The 21,055-nt window shown below is 51.7% G+C and overlaps 1 protein-coding gene and 1 long non-coding RNA gene across 2 annotated transcripts; one reads left to right on the top strand and one right to left on the bottom strand.

Annotated features, from left to right (window-relative positions):
• Window positions 1–581: 581 nt before the first annotated feature.
• abcc6a (ATP-binding cassette, sub-family C (CFTR/MRP), member 6a) lies at window positions 582–19,845 on the bottom strand. Its single transcript, XM_086142579.1, has 31 exons — window positions 19,671–19,845; window positions 17,747–17,923; window positions 17,289–17,414; window positions 14,308–14,445; window positions 12,066–12,188; window positions 11,064–11,125; window positions 10,850–10,981; window positions 10,431–10,637; window positions 9,159–9,336; window positions 8,808–8,969; window positions 8,619–8,711; window positions 7,896–8,099; window positions 7,575–7,721; window positions 7,299–7,386; window positions 6,785–6,854; window positions 6,575–6,701; window positions 6,311–6,487; window positions 5,522–5,689; window positions 5,152–5,335; window positions 4,966–5,050; window positions 4,764–4,881; window positions 4,466–4,673; window positions 4,041–4,351; window positions 3,560–3,759; window positions 3,334–3,460; window positions 3,061–3,162; window positions 2,783–2,929; window positions 2,547–2,705; window positions 2,236–2,402; window positions 1,928–2,122; window positions 582–1,573 (listed from the first exon to the last, which is right to left on the bottom strand). The coding sequence occupies exons 1-31, from the start codon at window positions 19,710–19,712 to the stop codon at window positions 1,465–1,467; spliced, it is 4,533 nt and encodes a 1,510-aa protein (XP_085998705.1). The 5' UTR covers window positions 19,713–19,845; the 3' UTR covers window positions 582–1,464.
• On the top strand, window positions 3,164–5,615 carry LOC147213949 (uncharacterized). Its single transcript, XR_015104435.1, has 4 exons — window positions 3,164–3,185; window positions 3,323–3,379; window positions 5,276–5,362; window positions 5,534–5,615. It is a non-coding gene; the product is annotated as an uncharacterized LOC147213949 (long non-coding RNA).
• Window positions 19,846–21,055: the final 1,210 nt, after the last annotated feature.

Below are 21,055 nucleotides of genomic sequence, written 5' to 3'. Positions count from 1 at the left end.
CAAAACACTTGGGAGTTAATTCTGATTCAAGGTGAAAATAATCATTGCAAATTTCAAATTCATTTCCTCCCTTTAGCAGAGATAAAGTACTATGATAGTGCATACTTTTTTTCAAATACATTTTATTATCCAGCATGTAGTATGGACAAAACATTACAATTACAATATTTGGTCAGTGAAAAATGAACAAGCATGTTTATAAAAAGTATAAACATAATACAATCTGCAGAATGGTAAGGTCATTTAATACATTTTGTAATATTACATAAATAAACTTTTGTTTGTTTTTGTTGCTTTTTTTTTCCTTTGAATATATTGTCTAAACCAGTAAGACAAAATAGAAAACGCCTCTTCTCTCTGAAAAGTTCATATATTCATTGTATCAAGAGCAAAGTTCAAAAGGGACTATTTACAGTTTGTCAGATCAGCAAAAACAACGCTGATTTATTTTCTCTTCATATGTGAGTGAGGCCTGAGTTGTGTGGTGACGGCAGAGAAACAATCACACACTGAGATTTATCACCATTGCTTTTAAGAGGCGTTCTCTTCATTCATGGTGGTTTCCTGATTTCGTTGTCAGGTTAAATCCGACCAGCAAGGTTTTTTTTTTTTTTTTTTTTTTTTAACCGGCTTTTATGTATTTTACTTTTATAAAAATAAACAGCCACAACATAGTTGGATGCTCGCTAACGTGTTGGCGCATTTCAGTGTTTTCCTCGTGTTTTTTTTTTTTTTTCTTCTTCCATCTGACATAAATATTCTGAATTGGCTGCTTCAAACTAAAATTTTGAAGACTATGAAAACCTCATTCCCCCTTTCCGTATGCCAGGGTCAACCCCGCGAAGGTTAGTGTGTCAGGACACTTCCTGTCCCAGTTTCTGGGACAGCAAAACAAACCATATCTATCAATCAATCTGCAACTGCGACATTTATCTCTTTTTTTTTTTTTTTTTTTTTTTAAACACGGTTAAAAAAAAAGTTTGAGTAAACATCGATGTAGAAGCCTGAGACAATGTAAAAAAATATGCCATGTGCTTTATAAGACTAGAAAAATAATATAGGTTCCATTCAAAAACAGAATGAAACACCTTTAGGTTCGTGGTACTCCTTACATCCAGCCTTTGACTTCATCCTTTCATGGAATATAAAGACCCCACTACTCTATATACATCGTTTATAGCTAGCAGACTCCCCGCAATCCGTTCTTTTAAGCGTTCGTTATCTGAGGTTAAAAATGGCCTTTTCGTGATTTGGGGACGCTGCGCCCATGCATATTATGAACCTAGAATTAGGCTCCGTATCTGCAGCCGCTCTTGAGAGTCATCGACAATGCCCTAGCGGAGAGGTGGTTTTTGAGCTGCCATAATACGAGGGACGGCTGATTCAAGGTGTGTTTGGAGAGCCACACAGCTTAGGTGCCAGAGTCGCACGCCTGGTTCCAGCCCCAGGGTTCCTGGTGGAGGCCTAGACCAGCCCGGCTTCCCGGCACATTCGGTAGAACTGTCCCCGCTGTGCGATGAGGTTTGAGGGAGAGTCCATCTCGGAAATGTAACCTTTGTCCATTACAATCACTCTGCAAGAGGAGGACGGGCGTGAGTTTGACATTTTGTGGGACTTGTTTGTAACATACGTGTGTGCCGCAGGTCCCGCGAATGACCCCGATGTGTCAATATGTTAATAGCGGTTATTACATAAAATCCACTATTCTCAAGTCCCGACCGCTAATATAAGAGCGCTAATTATCTCACTCAGTTCCTGCAGTTATTGTAGCTAATGCTTAGCCGTTCAAGTTACTTTCAGTCTACATTTTAGCTGTTTCTCGACAATTATCGAGCGGAAAACAAAGGATTCGGCGAATCCGCTTAATCCACTTTAACCGGATGGAGCGATGCGAAACAGGGTCGCGTTTAATTGGGTAGTTTCATACCTCGTGTAGTCCATGATAGTGTTCAGGCGGTGGGCGATGGTGAGAACGGTGCAGTCCTCGAACTGTGTGCGGATTGTTGACTGGATGAGTGTGTCGGTCTCCAGGTCAACAGCTGCGGTCGCCTCGTCCAAAACCAGAATCTTGGTTTTCCTCAGCAAAGCCCTGGCCAGGCACACCAGCTGTCGCTGACCCAAACTACACAGGAGAGGATAAACACAGATACGTTAGACTCTGCAGACTTTGTGCAGATAGCTATTTTTTCAGCGCATTGACGCCTCAGCGCGGGATAACGCCGGACTACCGCGTACCTGAGGTTTTCTCCCCCCTCTGAGCATTCGTGGTTGAGCTTGTCAGGCAGATTGGAGACGAAGTGCTTCAGGTGAGCCAGCTCCAGAGAGCTCCACACCTCCTCATCGGTGTAGCTGTCAAATGGGTCAAGGTTCATCCGGAGGGAGCCAGAGAACAGCACTGGGTCCTGAAAGAAAGGCAGCATTCATTGCAGGACTGAACGTGCAGCTTACGAGGCCTTTGCGTGTTTTGGCCGTAGCTTTGCGAGCATCTCAAGCGGCTTATGTGACAAAAGCCAGAGCTCACTTTCTGTTTTTCGCGACTGTCGTACCTGAGGAATGATAGTAATGCGTGAGCGGAGGTCATGGAGTCCGATGTCAGCGATGTTAACGCCGTCAATAAAGATCTTTCCCTTCGCTGCCTCGAGGATTCTAAATATTCCCAGGGCAAGTGAGGACTTTCCAGCTCCCGTCCTTCCCACAATGCCGACCTGGAAAAATGTTGTATTCTGTTAATTTCTATTTTCAGATATGTTTAAATATTGGTGAACAAAGTGACGTGACTCACCTTCTCTCTTTCATGAATATGCAGGGAAATGCCCTTCAGAGCCAGCTCCAGGCCTTTACGGTACTGCAGCCCGTAGTCCTGGAACTCAATGGTGCCTGTCTGGGGCCAAGCCAGAGGCAACGAGCTGCCCTCTATGCTCCAAGTGGCCTGTATGAAGCCAAAACAAAGAATGAGTCCAGAGCCTGCCGGTCGTATGGTTTTTGTATTTCTGGGTAAAGAATCCCAAGAGGCTATTCTATCCGGCATTGAATCCGGTACACGGCGCCAAAAGGACTGACCTCTTTATCGGTGTCAGCGTACTCGTTCACTCTCTCCACAGAGACGATGTTGTTTTCCACGTCGGTCCAGGATCTCACGATCCAGCTCAGGATTCCAGTCACCTGTGAGATCCGGATGGGATGAGGTGAATTTTTGATGCCCCCTCAGCTTTGTGTGCATTTTATTTTTTTTATTCAATTTTTTTTTTTTTAATTTAATTCTTTTTTTTTAAAAAATTTTTTCTAAATTTAATTTTTTTTTTAATTTTTTTTTTTTTGCAAGACCTGTCTTACCTGGAGGGAGTGGGACACCGCCAAACCGACCAGGCCCGGGCTCAGGGTACTTTTCCCCATTACAGAGAGAATAGCCGCGGCTAACACCACGCCGTTCCCCACAAACTCCAGATTTACCGCCAGCCACCTTTGGACGAGACATCGATTCAGACATTAACTTCAACCGAGCCAGAGGATATTCATACGTCGAGTTAAAGCGTATTACGATAATTGAATTTCATCTCACCGTGTGGCCACAAAACGCGGAAAGTAGGACGTCTGATTGAAGTCGACCCTCTTGTTGGCCTGCAGAATAAACCTGGACTGATCTCCAAAGGCTCGTATGACGCTGGCGCCCTGCACCGTCTCATTGAAGTGGGTATAGATGGGCGAGCGGCTCACAGCTTCCAGCCTCCGCAGCTGACAGGATGTGGCGACGTAGAAGCTCTGTAGCCCGCAGTGGAAAAGTAAAACGTTTGCATTAACGAGTGAGCCCCGGGTTTCCCACAATTCAGAGTAGACGTGCGGAGCAATCCCATGTCAGCAGGTGGGAAGCAAAATAGAAAAAAGGAAGAGCAAAATCAGCAGGATTGGTTTTGGAGCCCGGAGCCTTCCAATAACACGCGGTAATGAAAACCGGCTGCTGCGGAGCCACATTTAACATAAAAGCGTACGTGCGTTCGAGTCGTCGGCGGCGAGCTTGGCTCGTGGCGGCGAGGGGCTCGTACCTGGACGAAAGCGTAGAGGAAGGCCAGCGGCAGGATGATCACGATGGCGAAGGGCGTCGCCATCAGCACAATGATGCAGACCTCCATGAGCTTAAAAACGTAGCTTAGCATCATTTTCAGCCCCTCCGGCACCATGCAGTCGATGGCGTCGATCTCCTTGACGAAGCGGTTGAGCAGGTTGCCGCTGGGCGTGCGTTCGAAGAAAGACATGGGCGAGCGCAGCACGTTGATCAGGAGGTCCATGTGCAGGTGGCGCGAGGCGATGATGCCGCAGCAGGAGATGGCAACGGTCGTGCCGAAGATAGCGACGCCTGCAAGAGAGCGGACGTTATGCGTCATCAAAAAAAAAAAAAAAAAAAGGCTCCGAGCATTTAAAATACAGTACTCCGCCGTCTTTTATCATTTTCTCATCTTTTCCGACTGACCTTGTACGAAGCCCAGAACCCCAAAGACGGACAGTTTAAGGTCGGCGTCAATCTGGGTGCCGTTGACGATGGGGTCGTCGGCCCACATGCTGAGCCAGTAGTTGTAGGCCAGCGAGGCCCCCTGCTGGAAGGCGTACAGGAAGACGATGGGAATGATGATGGCCAAGCCGATGGTCTTGAAGTACTTCTTGTACATCTCCAACCTCACCTGCGTCGGAGCGGCGCACAACAACGGCGTCAGTTCTGTCGACCGATATTTTTGTCTCGTCGATCAATTGACGCGTCCGGATACCCTTACCCTTCCGGTGCGCGCCTTGTCGGCCTCCGTGAGTTTTCCCAGATCCTCGGGAACCTGTTCCTCGTCGGCTTCGGACACGGGTTCCATATTCTGCAGGTTTGTATTCGTGGTGTCACCCCTGGGGGGGGGGGGGAAACAAAAAGTTGTTTGGGATGCCAAAAGTCTTGGCGCTTTTGCACATTTTACACGGGTGCTTTTGTACCCGATGAGCTGCTCTTGGGACAAGTCTCTGGAGAACGGCATGAAGTCGACCATGCTGAGACGTGCGTTGGACCTCCTGGAACCGGCTGTAAAAAGAAAATAAATGGTCAAGATAGGGATTCTCGCATTTTGCAATGACTTTATTTAAAGGCTATTTTCAGTATCGGTCACCAGAGCGAGGCCTCACCTCTCTGCATGGCGCTCTCCTTTTTTTCGGTGCTGGCAAACGTGTGGATGAAGTCTGCGAAGGCTCCGCAGCGGCTGAGGAGCTCCTGGTAAGAGCCGCTCTCTGTGATTTCTCCATTTACCAGGACCAGGATGAGGTCAGCCTGTGGCAGGAAACTCATCCCGTGGGTCACCAGGATACGGGTCTGCCGCACAAGTCAGAAAAATACCACGTAAGTTAAATCCAATGCGCAAATTGCGTCTTTCTTAAATAAGAATGTCTGTAAAGTGGTAGTCTCGGCGTAATTATAACAACAATGCAGGTCCCGTGGTTAAGGTGTTATACTCTTTGGAAGCTAAATCGTCCGGGCTATTTATAAAATACCGGTTACCTTCTCTCTCAGCAAGCCTTTCGGGCCGATGACTTTATCGAAGATGTGTTGTCCGACGTGCGCGTCCACGGCGGACAGCGGATCGTCCAGCAGGTAGACGTCGGCCTTCCGATACACGGCCCTGGCCAGGCTCACCCTCTGCTTCTGTCCGCCCGAGAGGTTCAGCCCCTGCGCGGACGACATTTGCCATCATTTCAGAGTAAATTGGATTATTAGTAGGTGGCCACGGACTGCTGAGACGGCGGTTCCGGACCAGCGCTCCAAGGACTACGTATCCCGGATCCTTCTTTTTTTTTTTTCCCCTTTTTTCTCAAAATGCAGTCCTTTGTGCAGTCCTGATTTGTTGCGCCTCTGTAGCATCAATTCGGTCTATTTTAGACCAAATCCCGACGTTTCCCAGACCCGACGAGGCAATTCGGTCGCCCCTAAGCCCGACCGTGTAACCACTAAGTAGCACATATCACTAGGTAGCTTCGTCCGTCAGTCCACCAGAGCTCTTTCAGTCGTAGATTGATCCCACCGAGGAGCTCCACTGAACGCCACGGGAGGTCTTTTCTACCTGAGACCATCAGACTTTTTAATTCCTCTCCCTTCAGCCGAAGGGAATATTCAAATCTTTGTACTTTTTAAGACCTTAAAACACTTGATAGCCTTAATTTTGACACTTTATATTTTATTGTATTTCTTATTCTCCCTCCTTCCTACTTGGAAACTCTGGCCCAACAATTTCCTTCGGGATAAATCTTATCTTATCTTATCTTATCTTATCTGAGGAAACGCCGCCGCTACCTTTTCTCCGATTTCCGTCGCGTCTCCGGCCGGCAGGATGTCGAGGTCGGGCAGCAGGGCGCAGGCCTCCAGCACGCGCTGGTACCACGTCTTCAGCTTCTCCCTGCCAAACGTGATATTATCCTGGACCGTGGCATTCTGGATCCAGGCCTGCTGGGGTACGTATGCCACGGAGCCCTGCGGGGGACAGAGATATTATCGCGACTTGCGAAACGACACATCCGGTTCGGTGAGAGCTTTGCTCGGCGAGCGTAAACGCCATACCTTCACGGTGACGTGACCTCCTCTGTTCTCCGTTTCCCCGAGCATGGCGGACAACAGCGAGGACTTTCCGCTGCCCACGTGTCCAACCACGGCGACGAGGGAACCCCGCGGTACCCGGGCCGTGATCCTGTCGAACGAAGGCGCGCGTTGCGCCGTAAGTTTCGCGCCCGCTTTGCCATGCATTCGATGTTTCGCCGTCATAAATCATACCCTTTAAGACACGGCGGGCCCTCCGCAGACCAGCTGAAGGTTCCATTCTCAATCGCCACATCCTCCCCGTCTGAGAGAAAAAAAAAGTAAACACCGCCTAATGAGCGAAGCCTGAAATTATACCACTTAAAGGTGTTTCAAGCGGAGCGACGGGTAAATCTCTCCCAGCGAATTCCCCCGCCCCCCTGAAGTCAGCGGTTGGAGCGCAGCCTGGGCGTAATTACAAGTGAATTTGCTTAATCATACAAATTACAGAGCTGTCGCCTTTTTCACAGGCTGTCTTAGGAGGTGTTGATGGATCACAGACGGCGAAGCGCGGTGCACATAGATATGAAAAAAACATTTTTTTTTTTTTTTTTTTTTTACATTTCTGCATGAATCATAAGGTCTGAATTCACACCGTGATTTACATGCAGCCGCCAAACGGGAACATCCTGTCATTAGGCCGTCTACCGGTCGGTAGACACGGCCGTCGGAAGCTGTGGTAGTGGTTCTAGAGAGGCGGGGTTCTCACCGGAACTCAGCGGGGCCTTGGAGACGTTTTCCACCTTCAGCTCCTCGGAGCACAGGTACTTCCCCAGGCGTTTCAGCGAAACCAGGGCCTGAGACCGAGACCGACACCCACCGAGTCAGAACACTCCCGCTTAGGTGCGACTGTAAATCATACCCTTTAACCCTCGTATTATGTTAAGGGTTAATTTGACCCATTGGGTCAATGGGTGACATGGGTCAAATTGACCCTTAACATAATATGAGGGTTAAGATGACTAACGTCAGATAACGTCCTCACCTGCATGGTCGTGCTGATAGCGAACGGAAGCTGGCTGAGCGGCGTCTTGAGAATGTTGATCAGCGCCATCGACACGAAAACCTTCTGTGCGTCCAGGACGTTCCTGTCGTCCAGCGTCACGTAGACCCCGAACATGGCGAAGGCGATCTGCGCGAGGACACGGCCAACGTTACCGCCGTCAGGTAAAGAAAGCCTCTTTCCGAATACCGGATGCGAGTTGAGATATGTGAGATTTTTCAGGGGGGTCGTAGGATCTCGCCGATGAGATCGATCCAAAACGGTGTGCAAAGTCAGGGTTTCGCGGAGGACAACCGCACTTACGAGGAAGGACGAAGAATTGAAGGACGCGATGGAGATGGAGTAAAGGATCTGTGACTTCTTCAGGGCCTTGAGTTCCTTTTGCCTGTAGCCTAAGACTTGTTCCAGGAAGGCCTTCTCCCAAGCGTAGAACTTGAGAATCTTTATTCCGTTCAGGATCTCATTCATCAGCCTGATGCGTCCATCCATGAACTTCATTTGGATTTCCTGTTTTATCAGGGGGTGGCGGGAAGAAGACGTTTTACGGTTAAAAGGAGAAAAAAAAACAACAAAAAAAAACGCTCAAACTAGGGCACCATGGAAAGACGATTTACCAGAGCGAGGCAGAAATATGCGTCGCCGAACATCGGGTCGGTCCGCTCTCATTAGAGCTGCGGTGCTTTTTACTGAACATCGTGTAATACTTGTCACAATTTGGTGACTTTTATGGCAAGGAAACAACTCAGCCCCAGTAGTGCGGTCGCTGCGTTTAGGACTGTTTTCCATCCAATCGGTATGCCAATTTACAGAGCCGTCTGTTGTCTCTCCAAAGAAATGAAATATTACGTCCTTGCCCGCCCGCCCTTTCCTGTCATTGTTGGGTTTTTTTTAAACACATTATACGCGGCAGACATCAAAAAGCACAAGGGAGAATATACCATCCAAGGCCAAACGCCCACACGCGGCCCCTTCAGCTGTTTTGTCAACTAGCCGCGGCGTCCTGCGGGGAACACCAAGGGCGCTCACCTGCAGTTTGCTTCGCTTCTTCGCTATGAATCCGTTCAGCGGGAAAATCAGGATGACGGTGGCGATTCCCGCCAGAGCGGAGGGGCCGAGGTGCTAAGAAAGAAAAGTAAAAAAAAAAAAAATGGCACGTTAAATCGGTGTTCGGTTCGGGAAATACAAGAACGGGAGCTTTCGTGCGTTTTCGCGTACCTGCCAGAGGAAGAAAAGGCAAAGGGCGATTTCTATCGGGGCCAGCCAGACGGCGTTGAAGTACACCACAAAGTCCATGAGCTTCTGGGTGTCTGCCGAGACCAGGTTCACGATCTCCCCGACCGTGCACGTCCTCCTGGCAGCGCTGTTTATCACCAAAGACTGGTCGACGACACAGACAAAGACGTTTTAGCCCTCCGCCGCCGTTTCTAACCCTTGTCAAGCTTTCTTAGGTAGCGGCCGTTAATCATACGACGCCCGCTCTTTTTACGGGCTTTTTTTTTTCTCCCTCGCCATCGGAGAGGTGATTTATTGCGTCTGGAGGTCAGCCGGTTCGCGGTTTTCACCCACCTTCCTGTAAACCAGGCCCATCACGGCCGTCTTCACCCTCATTCCCACAGTGAAGCAAGTGTACATGTACTGGTGGTTGAAGAGGGACTGGAGGCAGGAGAGCAGGAACATGAGCGTGGCGTAGAAGTAGCCCTTCCACAGCGGCGCGTCTTCGTCCCTCATGAATCCCAAAAGGAGGCTGCGGATGGAGCGCGGAAAAGCTGTCATTCTAGATCCGAAGGGAAATCTTTTCCCCCCCTTGAAAGCAACGATTTCGCCGTCAACACGCATTTGACTGTTTTTATTCGATCGGCCCGTATCGGACTCGCGTCGTGCGCTACCCGACCGACCGACCGACCGACCGACGGCCTTGGGCGCCGGCCACACAAAGTGGCTCGGGTTGCACAACAGCGCTCCGGCTTGCGGCCGGGCTGCCCTCACACTTGGCACTGCGGCTTCCTTATTGTGGGCCCGACGGCATTTCTGCCGTTTCGAGCCTCCTCCGACTTTCTAGCCGCTGTTGTTGCAGCGAATCCCGGCCCCTCGTCCCTCCTCGCCCCCGTCGCTGCCGCGCAGAGATCTGCGGTCTGGTCTCCCTTTTTTCCTCGCTCGCCGCTCAGCGACGGTAATTAACACTTCCACTCTCTCCGCGTTACGCATCAACAACAACATTCCAGTCTGGCAAGGCGGACCGCCTCGCCCGGTCAGCCGTGACCCGTTCCCACTGTTGTCACATCCCGCTGTCGCGGATGATTAAATGAAAAAAAAAAAAGAAAAGAGGCGCTGACATGCATACGGTCCCGGAGAGAGTTAGTGACATGTAGATCTCAATTATCACACAAAGAGTATCGACCCCCCCTCAAGGAAAAAAAAAAAAAAAAAAAAAGAAAGGGGAGGAAAAAAAACAACACACTTAAAGTTATTTTTTCCTCTTATGGCCTAGATTGCCGTCCGTCCAGGTAATTTCAGTCTGACTTGAGGTTGGGAAATATTGGCAGCGGCCTTGTGCAATATAAAGGAAATCAGAGACTGACGGAGTTATATTTGTCACATTCAACAATAACACATTCCAAATATAATGACACGTTTATTTGACCTCCTTCTCGGTAATCTCAAACCGCATTCCTATCTTGCAAAGGGACTTATTGGGCACGACGTGAACAACAAGATTCAAAAATGTTATTTTTGCAAGGGGTGGGGGGGGGGGGGGGCGCTCCGACAAACAACACAACCCCCGAACAAAATACCGACATTCTCGTCGAAATAAGCCGTTTTTATTTCGGGGAGTCGTACCTCAGCACTTGCGGGATGGCGAACATGAAGGCGTCGTGGAATATGATGCACAGGGTCCCGGTCAGGAAGTACGGGCCGAATTTGCGCGCCAGGGTCCTGAGCAGGAAGAAACCGGAGCTCTGCTCCTTCTGCAGCTTGCGGAGGAGCTGAGCCTGGTCGGGAAGTCGGCTCCCCAACGCCGCGCCCGATGTCAGGGCTTTCTCTTGCCTGGGTAGAGGTGGGGGGTTCAAGGGGGTTACGGTTGAACCTGTTTTCGGGCCTTCCGATTGGTCAGCGTCTGGCTTTATCCAAGCACATTCGACAGTGAAACGGAATCGACGCCTAGAAGTCAATAGTAGCGGCCGTCGGCTTGCCGAGAGGCCCGTAGCTCTCGCGTGTTTACGCCGCGACGCGTGTTAGCGGTACGTCTTTCTCCTCACTTTTGGATCTTGGCGCACTCGGCCGTCCAGTCCTCCTGCAGCTCGGAGATGATCTTGTGTGACGTGTCTTCTTCCCTGAGGGTCCACAGGTCCTCCGCCGCCAGAGGGGTCCTGTAGCCTTTCACGACCAGCCTGAGGAGTCGTCGGGTGAGAGAACCGTTAGCGTCGCGAGTTCGGCCCCCCGAGCGCGAGACGGCTCATCGGGGACTCTTACCCCGTAAACCACCAGAAGAGGATCTTGGACAGGAACGAGGCATCTTTCACCGGGCAGGGATTCTGCGAAAGAAACAAACAAAAAAAAAAATCCAGACTTAAACTCCCCCCCTCACTTCTCATGGGATTTTCAAAACACGAGCAAAGGCGTGCGCGTCGGTGAATGGCGGACTTATGAGAGGGGCCCGTCGGGCGGTTGATCGCGGGGAGCCGAGCCCTCGGACTCACACGGGGACGGATAAATAGAGTTCAGTGTTGCAGCTAAAACGATGTTTTGAGGTCGGGCGCAGACGGCGGAAATGTGTCATCTCTCGCTGCCCCGACAGCGGATGCGTACGCAGACACGAAAAACACAAAGTTTGCCTTCTTGTGAACCCTGTGGGATCATTCCATATGCCGCCGCCGCCGCCGCCGCCGCCGCCCCCTCACAGAGGTATTTGCGCTCCTCGTCGTCAGTAATATGGCGTTTCATGCTACTCTTCCGGTGAGTAAGTCTAACCGGAGTGTGGGGCGGCCGACGCAGCAGCGGGCGTGTCCGCCCCGCCAGACTGCGGCTTCTGCAGCCGCAGCCCCGGGACTTTTCCTTTTGGATGGTAGGGGGTTGGGAATTTCACATCGGGCGAGGGATCCACCTGCCAATCGGGGGAGGGGGGGAAGCAATACCGCTTCGCTGCTCGGCGCTCGTGCGGTCGCGGCGTCCGAACGGCCTTCGGAAGTGACACCCGAGACGGAAGCGAGTGAGTCGTGTCGGTGGCAAACAGGAAAAACAACTCTCATTCGCACAGCCTTCACAGGAAGCCAGAGTGGTGAACGTGTGGGAGGGGAAACAGGGAGGCGGTGAATCACATCATCGTTTCCCGCGGAGAAAGGGAAAAAGGACGTTTCGGACGAAAGGCGGAAAAAAAAAAACGTTTAGGCGTTCGCCGTCCCCGAGTGTCGGAGCGGGCGTGGATGTTTCTGACAGAAGCGGGTCGTCGTACCCGAAACCCCCCCCCCCGCGTACCTTTTCGGAGACCGTTTTCCCCTCCGGGGGCTGGTCGGCGAAACAGCACAGGAAGAGCTGGGCCAGTTGAATGCTGAAGTAGGAGAAGAAGGCGAGGTATCTCACGATGTCCGAGGCAATTCCCTGCAGGGGAGGGGAAAAGACTGACTCAGGAGACGAAATATTTCTTTTCATCTATTCCAGACCTTCTTTTGTCAGTGTTTGTTTGTTTTTTTTGCGGGTAACACCAAAAAACTTAACAGGGTCGCGTTTTCTTAACGGGGTCAGGGTGTTTTCTGGCGGCTCCGTCTCCTCCTCCGCCGCCGCCGCGGTCGACAAATCGCACAACATCCCGCGGTTTTTCCTGACCGCCGCTCGTCTTCGCCGGCATTTCTTTTTTTTGCGCGGATTAATTATACCGTCCCCCCCTCCGCCCCCCGGACCTGCGCAGCGTATAGCCGGGGGTATATGGTTTTGTATGCCAGACCAGGATCGCAGTCACAATAAAGTGTATTTTAGACCTTTCCTCTAAATCCGGGACGAAGAACCCGACGTTTTTTAATGGCGCTCTTTAAATAAATAAAGCAACAGTTAAATCTGCCTCAAGTCACGCTAAAAAGCCTATATCTGTAAATAGGGAGATGGTGGTTTTACTAACCCAGCAGCCTCGCTTTCAATCAAAGAAGCAGCTGTGATATTAACCAGTCACAGACTTTTGTGCAATGTCGCGCTGGCGTGTTATTCTCGACGTACACAAATTGTGGGTTTTGGCACCGGGCATTGTTTACTGCTCGGTCAACTGCCGCCGCCGCCGCCGCCACAGCCGGCCCGTTGTGCAGCAGCCATGGTAAACAGTGAAATTCTACGAAAAAAAAAAAGCGAGATGGCGCACCGAGAGAGGAGATATAACACAAAAGGTGGGAGCGGGAGGCCAAACGGATCCGGCCGCACGGTGTTTAAAAAAAAAAAAAACGGGTCAGGGTGGGCGGCAAATGGTCGGGAAAAATGTAGGTCAAGCGGCTAAGGATGGCCCCGGGTCCAGAATATATGAACCCTGTCAACTCCGGCCTTCGGCGCCGTATTGTGAATCAGACACTTTCTCTGTAAATATTTACGCGCCGTGTCAGGGAAATATGCTGAGGTGAGCTGTAACAACTAGGCCCGCTGTGCCATTTTTGTTTTTCGACCTCCCGTGAAGTCCGCCCCCCCCCCCTCCCCCCCCTCCCTCCGCTGTCCGTCCGTTTCTCCAAAGGGGAGGCTAACGGATGCTGCGATGTTTAGGGAAAAATAATCGGGATAAAATAGATGGAGATTTTAAAAGAAAATACCAATACAATAGGAAGTATCAGTCGTGCCTTCTGTTTGCATTTTGTCGGTTTAAAAAACGTGAATGTTCCCCGTTCTTTGTACAAGCACGTGTTGAAATACGACACACCAGAATCGGTATCGGTATTTTAAATTTTTTTTTTTCTGAATGGAGAATTAGTTTTGGCTGTCGATTTGTTCTCAAGACCCCGAACGAGGAATATCTAGAAAGCTTATTTTGGCGAGTTGTCAGATTCTCCGCATGCTGCGGATGCGCCCGGCTCCTATAGCGAGGCCAACAATATAACGGCGTCCGACAGACGGACGGCCGCACGCGGGTGAAACACAAAGACGTGCATTGTGTGCGGATCTCCCGTCCGATTGTGTGTTTACGGTGCGGGGCCGCAAACGCGGCGCTGGCTCTGCCCGCCGGTCCGACTCACCAGCGTTTATCCCAGGGCCATCATTACTCTCGGCGAGCGGTGTGGGAATGCCACACCGAGGACGATAAAACAGAAATATGGATGTGTGTGTTTTTTTTTTTGTTTTTTTTTATAGAAATGCAAATGCTGCCCCACGGCGACGGGCGCGTAAATAGAAGCGCGCCCCCCAATTCCGAAAACAATGATTGCAGTGTCTCGCAGGAGACACAGGCGGGGGCGGGGAAACCTAAACACACCAGGGCTGGACCAGAATTGGCAGTATCATCCTCCAGCGCTCGGTTAACTTCGGGTTACCTTGGTTAAATTGCGGGATGAAACAGGGACTTTTTTCGCTGACGTAGCGAATATCCAGAGCCGAGGTGGAGACGGGTGTCTAGACTGGGCAGGAGAGGACCCGCTTCGATATTCCCGGGTTCGCCGGGTTCAACGAGCTCAGGGGTGGGGAGGAGGGGGGGGGGGGGGTCGATTTCGATCGTCGTGGCGTTCGTCGCCGAAATTTCGCCGGGTGTACGTACCTCGTCCACGGCCAGCTGGATCTTTGCTCTGAGAGGCACCAGGGAACAAACAACTGCCAAGACCCAGAACAGGAAGAGGAACACGGAGGAGCGACAGCCTCGCACTCTCTCCAACTGGATGATGCACAAACTCAGGATCTGGACGGCGACAGAGACGGGGGGGGGGGGGGTGATTTAAGGATGTTTCATACGCGGGGCCTCCAGAGGAAGCCACTCCGTCTCTTTCCCCGCCAGCGAGCCGAGCCAGAGCTCCGTGACTCGCCGTTGATAAACAGCTCGGGGAAGGAAAACTCATCCTCCGTCGGGGATGGAAATTTTATCACCAGGAGCGTCCCGTTGATAAAACGGCCAGCTCGTGCATTTCGCTTTTCCCCATTCAAGCTTTTATCCCCCTCTGAGACTTCAGTTTCTGGGATTTCCCTTTCTGCAGGGGGCAAAGCGGCACCCTCTCCTCACTTGCTTTTGCGCTTTTGTCGTACCGCGACGCCACCCTGCAAAGTACCCCGACTGGGAACGGGTCTGAGTCACACGTCGCCGCGTCGTGGCAGCTCATCGCCAAAAACCGGCGAGGAGGAGGAGGGGGGCGCTGGTTACCGAGGGATGAGCCGCAGCGCTGTCCTGTTATAAACCGGCGGTTTTGTAATTACAAGAGTCTCACATCGGCAGGAAGTGATGTGAGATTCCCGCCGTGGAGCCTCGGTGCAGTTTTGCAGTTTTTAAAACATTTTGTTATGTTTCTGGGGAGAAGCCAAAAGCGTAAACACATCTGATGGCGTTGAATTTATTGGCATATCCCAAAAAAAAAAAAAAAGCCTTTTTTTGAATACATATACATATATTATTAGTCTTTTACCATTTTACGATTTTATCAATACGATTTCCCCTATTTTTTTTTTTTTTTTTTTTGGTGGAGTATCTCCCGAAGCGGAACGGGGACGTTCCCGCTGCAGCCACCTGATCTACTCTGCATATGGGGAAAAAAAAATCCCCTGTCGCCCCTAAAAAAAAAAAAAAAAACAGTTATCATCAGTGCTGGAATACTGATAAAACAAAACCCGAACGCCGACGGGTTTCTCGGCGCGGCTCCTCCTGGCGGGCGAGAGACGTTCGCCGCAGCTGGAAAATGTAAAACCCGATGCTGATCGGCGAGAGGATGCCGAACAGCTTTGCTCCTTCGCTGTACGAGCCTCTCCGGCATAAAGGGCATTTATCAGCGTCGCTTTAATTCTCAAAGTGTATTTTCAACCCGCTTCCGGCGCCGGGCTTTTGAGAACTCCCCTTAACCGCCGCGGTGGCCGGTACTTTCTGTCCCGTCCCGGTCGAGGCTGACGTCGGCGCATAAACATAAAGCCCGACCTCAGGCCCGCGTTTGAAATGGAACCCTCCTAATCCTAGCCTGACTCGCCTCGCCGCCGTAAACCTTCCGCATCTGTTTCCGCAAACTCGTGGGCGGACGTCTATCGCTAAGCCCTCAAATAAAAAGACCTTATAATTACTCGAAGGAGATCGGGGGGGTGCAAAGGGAGGCGGCGGAGGATTCGGAGCTGCAGCCTTATGTCATAGCGTTTATCGATACCGATGAGAGAAGAAGTTTCCCCTGAGGATGCGTGCGGCGGTCTGGGTCGGGTCCGGGCGAAGGGCGGGGTTATGATGGAGGAGAAAATTACACCCTCCGGCGCGGATAGTCCTGCAGCGCCGCGCGAGGACGCGGGGCGATGCGACCTAGCGGATAGTCTGCGGCAGGCTCACGGCGCGATAAACGACGTCCTCGATTTAGACGACTTTTTTTTTTTCTTTTTTTCTCAAGTCCTTAATACAAGAGGGCCTCTCAGTGTATTTTTAACATCCCCGAACACGTGCTGGTATTTACCCGGCAGTCTGCGCAGACCGCCGGCGGTAAGGCTGTCTGACTCAGAGGGAGTCAGATTTTACAGGAGCCGCAGAGAGAGGAAGCTTTGTGAGGAGGGGTTGTACGCTAACATACGTCGTCCTATCTGGGACTTGCGTTACCGTCCGTGTCGTAAACAAACGGGACGGATGTCGCGAGTAGCTCGCGATGTTTAAGGGGCGCAGCGGCGGACATTTTCGGTAGGTTACCGCGCTCGAGCAGGTATTCGCCTCTCTACTAACTTGCCCGCCGGGTAACCTCCGCGCGGCGCATATATAACGTTATCTCGACATCTCCCCGAAAAGCCTCGGAGGCGAGCCGCGTGCGTTCCGCCCCCCCAGTTCCGTGTCGGTACTTGTACTCGCTGCCATATGTAGCGCATACTCGCACTTCTGCATTGGTATGTAAACGTTAGCTTAGGGGCGTCGGGCCGTCAATTGACCGAGAAATCACGGTGGAAAGATTATTAATTCTCCGATCCCCGTACGTGATTTACCACTCGAAGCAAATTTCTTCCATCTCAGGTGCAGGGGTATCATGTCCCCCCCCCCCCCCCCCCCCCGACCCCTTGCTCTGGATCATAAATGGAAACTACGCTTCACATCGATCTCTGAAATCGTATTTAGATGATGCGCGGCCGCACGTTTGTTACACCGTAGCACCAAACAATCACATTCTCCACGGCGCTGAGAGTTTACCGACCTCCGCATCAGATGGCGGGAGCTGTCGGTACATATGTCGCCCCCCCCCCCACCCCCCCCAGATGGATGGTGGTCAAATACAGGGCTGTGTTTACGGAGTATTGCGGTATTTGCCCCGCCCGCGGCACTGCGAATCTAGCCTTGGCCGCTGCAGCTTTGCACCTCGGTGACCGGCCAACGCACGGCTCTGTTAAAAAATTCTTTTATGTGTTTGCGCGTCGGCGTCTGAACCAGATCGACGCGGGCCGGATCGTTCCCAGAAACGAGCCTGTCGCTCGGAGCGCGAGCGCTAACACGCTAGTAGCCTATATCGGCGATTTATGGATCTCTCGGGGTCGGAGGGCGCCGCTTGTCATGTAAGCCTGCGGCCGTAAGGTCGGCGGGATATTTACCACGGTCATGCTGCGTATGATGGGGCTGAGCAGGAAGACCATGTGCTGATGGATCTCCTGGCTTCTCTCCAGCAGGATGTAGAAGAACTCCACGCAGCCAAAGGAAGCCAGCAGGAAGCCCAGCACCTGAAGGGGAAAGGGGAGTTAGGAGGGGCCGGGGAGAGCGGCCATGTTGTGCGCGTCGGCATCGAGGTAGCGGATAGGACGATGCTGATTTCCTCTTTGGGGAAAAGTCAGTCCGTCGGGGAGCAGGCGCACGTTAGATGTCCTGGAGATAAAGTCAGACTGAGATGGTTTGGACATGCACGGGGGAGACAGAGCGAAGATCTCGGTAGAAGGACGCTAAGGTTGCAGTCCTAGACCAAGGAGGTTTATGGATGCGGTACATGAAGTCAGGTGGTTCAACGGAGGCGAATGATTGGCAGCTGGAAGGAAAAGAGGAAGCCGCGAATCCTCACCATCTTGGCGCTGCAAAGGCACGACGTCTCGATGCGTCCGCGGTCATGGCAGTAGAGGTGGAGGCAGTAGAAGGGCGCCAGCAGCCATAAGTAGACGCAGGGGACCCAGACCAGGACCGTGTTCTGGAAGCACTGGGTCAGGTCCGGATTGGCCGTGTACCACGTGCGGTTCCAGTCCTGCGTTTCGGAGATAATCCAGAGTTCAGGGTAGAGCACGTAGGCGAACGCAACAAGTTGCCGCTTGGATTCACATCCAGCATGGCGGCTCAAGGTCAAACCGCAGCTAAATCAAAAACCCGTCACTTTTCTTTGTTCTGAAAAGCAACGTCTTAATTCATTGTTTTTTTCCCCCCCATTCCGAACCCTGCCTCTAGTTTGTGTCCTCATTCGAGGACGACTTTGGGCGGCGACACGTTTGACCCCCGTGGTCGGAGATTATACTAATAATAACGCGTGTTAAATATACAAATCTGCGCAGGGGGAGGTGCACTGGAAATGTTTTTCTTTTTTTTTTTTTTTATGAGGTTACATAACAGCGCAGAGGAGCCAGGATGGGCTCATGAATGAAACCCAACGGCTCGTTGTTTATCCGGCTCCGCTTGTTCATCACCTCGCCGACCAAATGATGGGGGCAAGGCGTCCGGCTGCGGGCACGCCACAGGAAGTGGTTCAGCTGGGCCCGAGCGCGGCGGCTCTGTCTGGCCCAAGACAAAGGAGGGCGGTCGCGGTCGTAGACGGCCGCGGCGAAAACGGTTACGCAACAACCGTCCGTCTGAGAATCCCCCGCAGGTGGACGATTTCGAATGAATTCGAAATGACCTTTTTTTTTCCCCCCCGCCGAATAGCGACGGCGCCGTCGAGGGCGACGCGACGCCACGCTCCGCACGTATCAGGGGTCTCGACGGGTCCACTTTAACCATAAATCTTACGAGGCAGCGAGTGGGAGGCTACTTTCGCGGACCCTTCCGACTCCTGCGGTCGGTGGCAGCGAGACGAAAAGAGCGCTTTTATGTTCGACGCCCCGGGTTTTTTGAACGCGCTCCAACGCTAGCAGCCGCGGTGCAACTGGGGTGTCTATTTTTACCTGCCCGACACGCCGATGCGAAGCGGACTTATAGAACGCCGCCTAGTCGTTTGGCGCCTTGAAAAAAAAAAAAAAAAAAAAAAGCCAATGCAAACAATGTGAGCCGCTGAAGCGAATACATATGGCTCCGGTTTTCTTTTTCAAAAAAAAAAACAAAAAAACACATGAATGATTCCCCCCGCCCCCTCGGCAGCTCGAGGTGTTTCTGGATCAGACCTCGTGCACGCTGTATAAAAACCTGTCCCCCCCCCCCCCCGGGGGTGCGACCGCCGGGACGGCCGTGACATCATTACACAACAATGCGAAAGGTTTAATGAAGGCGTTGTTTTGCAGGCAGTGTGCAAAACGAAAAATTGATATATATATATATGAGGTCGGGTGTTTGCGTCCGACTTCTAACTCTCTCGATTGGATTTTAGTTTGGAGGGCTTTGCAGGGGCGACGACGGGGGAGAGAGAGTTGTAATAAAAACCAGAAGCATAAAGAGGGAGTGGGGGTACAGGCAGGTTGAGTGCAGTCAATGATTTTTGCATTCCAGCTGGAAAGATGTTCATTCCTGTGTTTTTTTTTTTTGAGCTGAGCTAAACCGTTCGATTTTGGACGCACGTGGAGACCCCGCTATCTAATAATCGTCTTCTCCGCATCGGATGCAATCAAGTCGGGTTTATTCAAACCCCCCGATTTTGTAAAGACGTCCTCGCTCGGAGCGAAGGGTGAATTTATTACATAGCGGTCAAACACGATCATCCAAAGCAGGCAAGAAATCACTCACTGATTACTTTTTAAAGAGAAATTAGAGGAGATGTTATTTGGGACGGGGGGGTCAAAGATCACACTCACCCAGAGAGGGTCCAGGCCGCTGAGTCTGCAGAAGGCATCCATCCACCCGTTCGTTCCTCCTCTTTTTCTCTCTCTTCTCTCTCTCTCCGCTCGCTCGAGATGAGAAGTCCTGCTCCTCTGGCCGGGGCGACACACACCCTGCAACCCCGGCTGCTTTCTAGAAGTGTGTGAGAGCGCGAGGGGGGGGCGGCGGGGGGGGTGGGAATAAAGAGTGCAGTGTGTGTCCTTACTGGACTTTCTCCCCCTCACACCTTGCAGATGCCGGTGTTTTTCTCAAGTCTGGACTCGAGGGTTTATTAGACGGCGAGCGTTTTCAGGCTCTCGCTCTGACTTCTCCTCGCTGTTTGTTAAAACATCTGCAGATGGACCACCTGTCTGTCTGTCCGTCCGTCCGTTTGCTCCGTCACCCTCCGATCCAGCGTCTCTCTGACTCTCCCGCCGTCTGTCTGCCGTTTATGAGTGTCTCCTTGTTGGGTGGGTGGAAATATTTCTCTCTCTCTCTCTCTCTCTCTCACTTTCTCCCTCCCTCTCTCACACCCCTCTTTCCTCTCCCACATCTCCTGGACTTCGATCAAAACACCGCAGCCACCGCCTCTCCTCATCGGGATGACACACACTCCTCCCACTTGCCACCCCGTCGCCCCTCACCTTATTTTTCCGCGTCTCGGACCACCCCGACCGGCGGCGCTCGGTTCGATAGCGGGACGTTTTTAATAAGTAAACGTGCTCATGCATGAACTTCACCTACGTCCTCCCTCCCCATCACTCTGGGTTACAGAAACAGACGGACATCCGCGGTGTTGCACAAACATCTTGCTGATACAAGGAGGAACAGCCCGTTAATATGTCACGCCAGCGAGAGTGGGAATTGCACCGTAAGTGGAAAAAAAAACGGTGCGTCAAGTGACACGGTGAATAAGTGATGGGTGGGAAGGGGAGCCGGAAAGAGGAACCGGATTCGGGACGGGGGAGGGGGAGCGATCTTTGGATCGTCACCGCGGTTTCGGGCTCCGCGAGAGAAAAGCCTCAACGCGTTGATCGACCGATAGCGGGCCGTCTTGGAGCATCCGAAAGGTCGACCCCTTTTTTCGAAGGCCTCCGCAGCCTCTCCAAGGGTGGGTTCGGGGACTTCGTTTTACAAAGGAGTAAAAAAAAAAAAAAAAAAAAAAGGGACATTTTTTAACAGCATAGACAACCTTCTAGAAAAAAAAAAAAAAAAAATCCCCGGACGTCGATTTGGAGAAAAACAAGAAGATGCGTCTTCGGGCGGAGAGGACGGGAGGGGACAATGGAGGCGGCGGCGGCTGCAGGAGCGACTGTGCAGGAAAGTCTGACGCTGTGTGTGTGTGTGTGTGTTTTTGTGCCTGCTGGGCAGTAACACCAGC

This window comes from Fistularia commersonii, chromosome 35 (genome assembly GCF_037954325.1).
Source record: "Fistularia commersonii isolate RoL2024-O1a breed Wild chromosome 35, RoL_Fcom_v1.0, whole genome shotgun sequence".
NCBI classification, from domain to species: Eukaryota; Metazoa; Chordata; class Actinopteri; order Syngnathiformes; family Fistulariidae; genus Fistularia; species Fistularia commersonii.
Note: the sequence above shows the minus strand (reverse complement) of the source record. Positions and strands in the feature narration are given on the sequence as shown.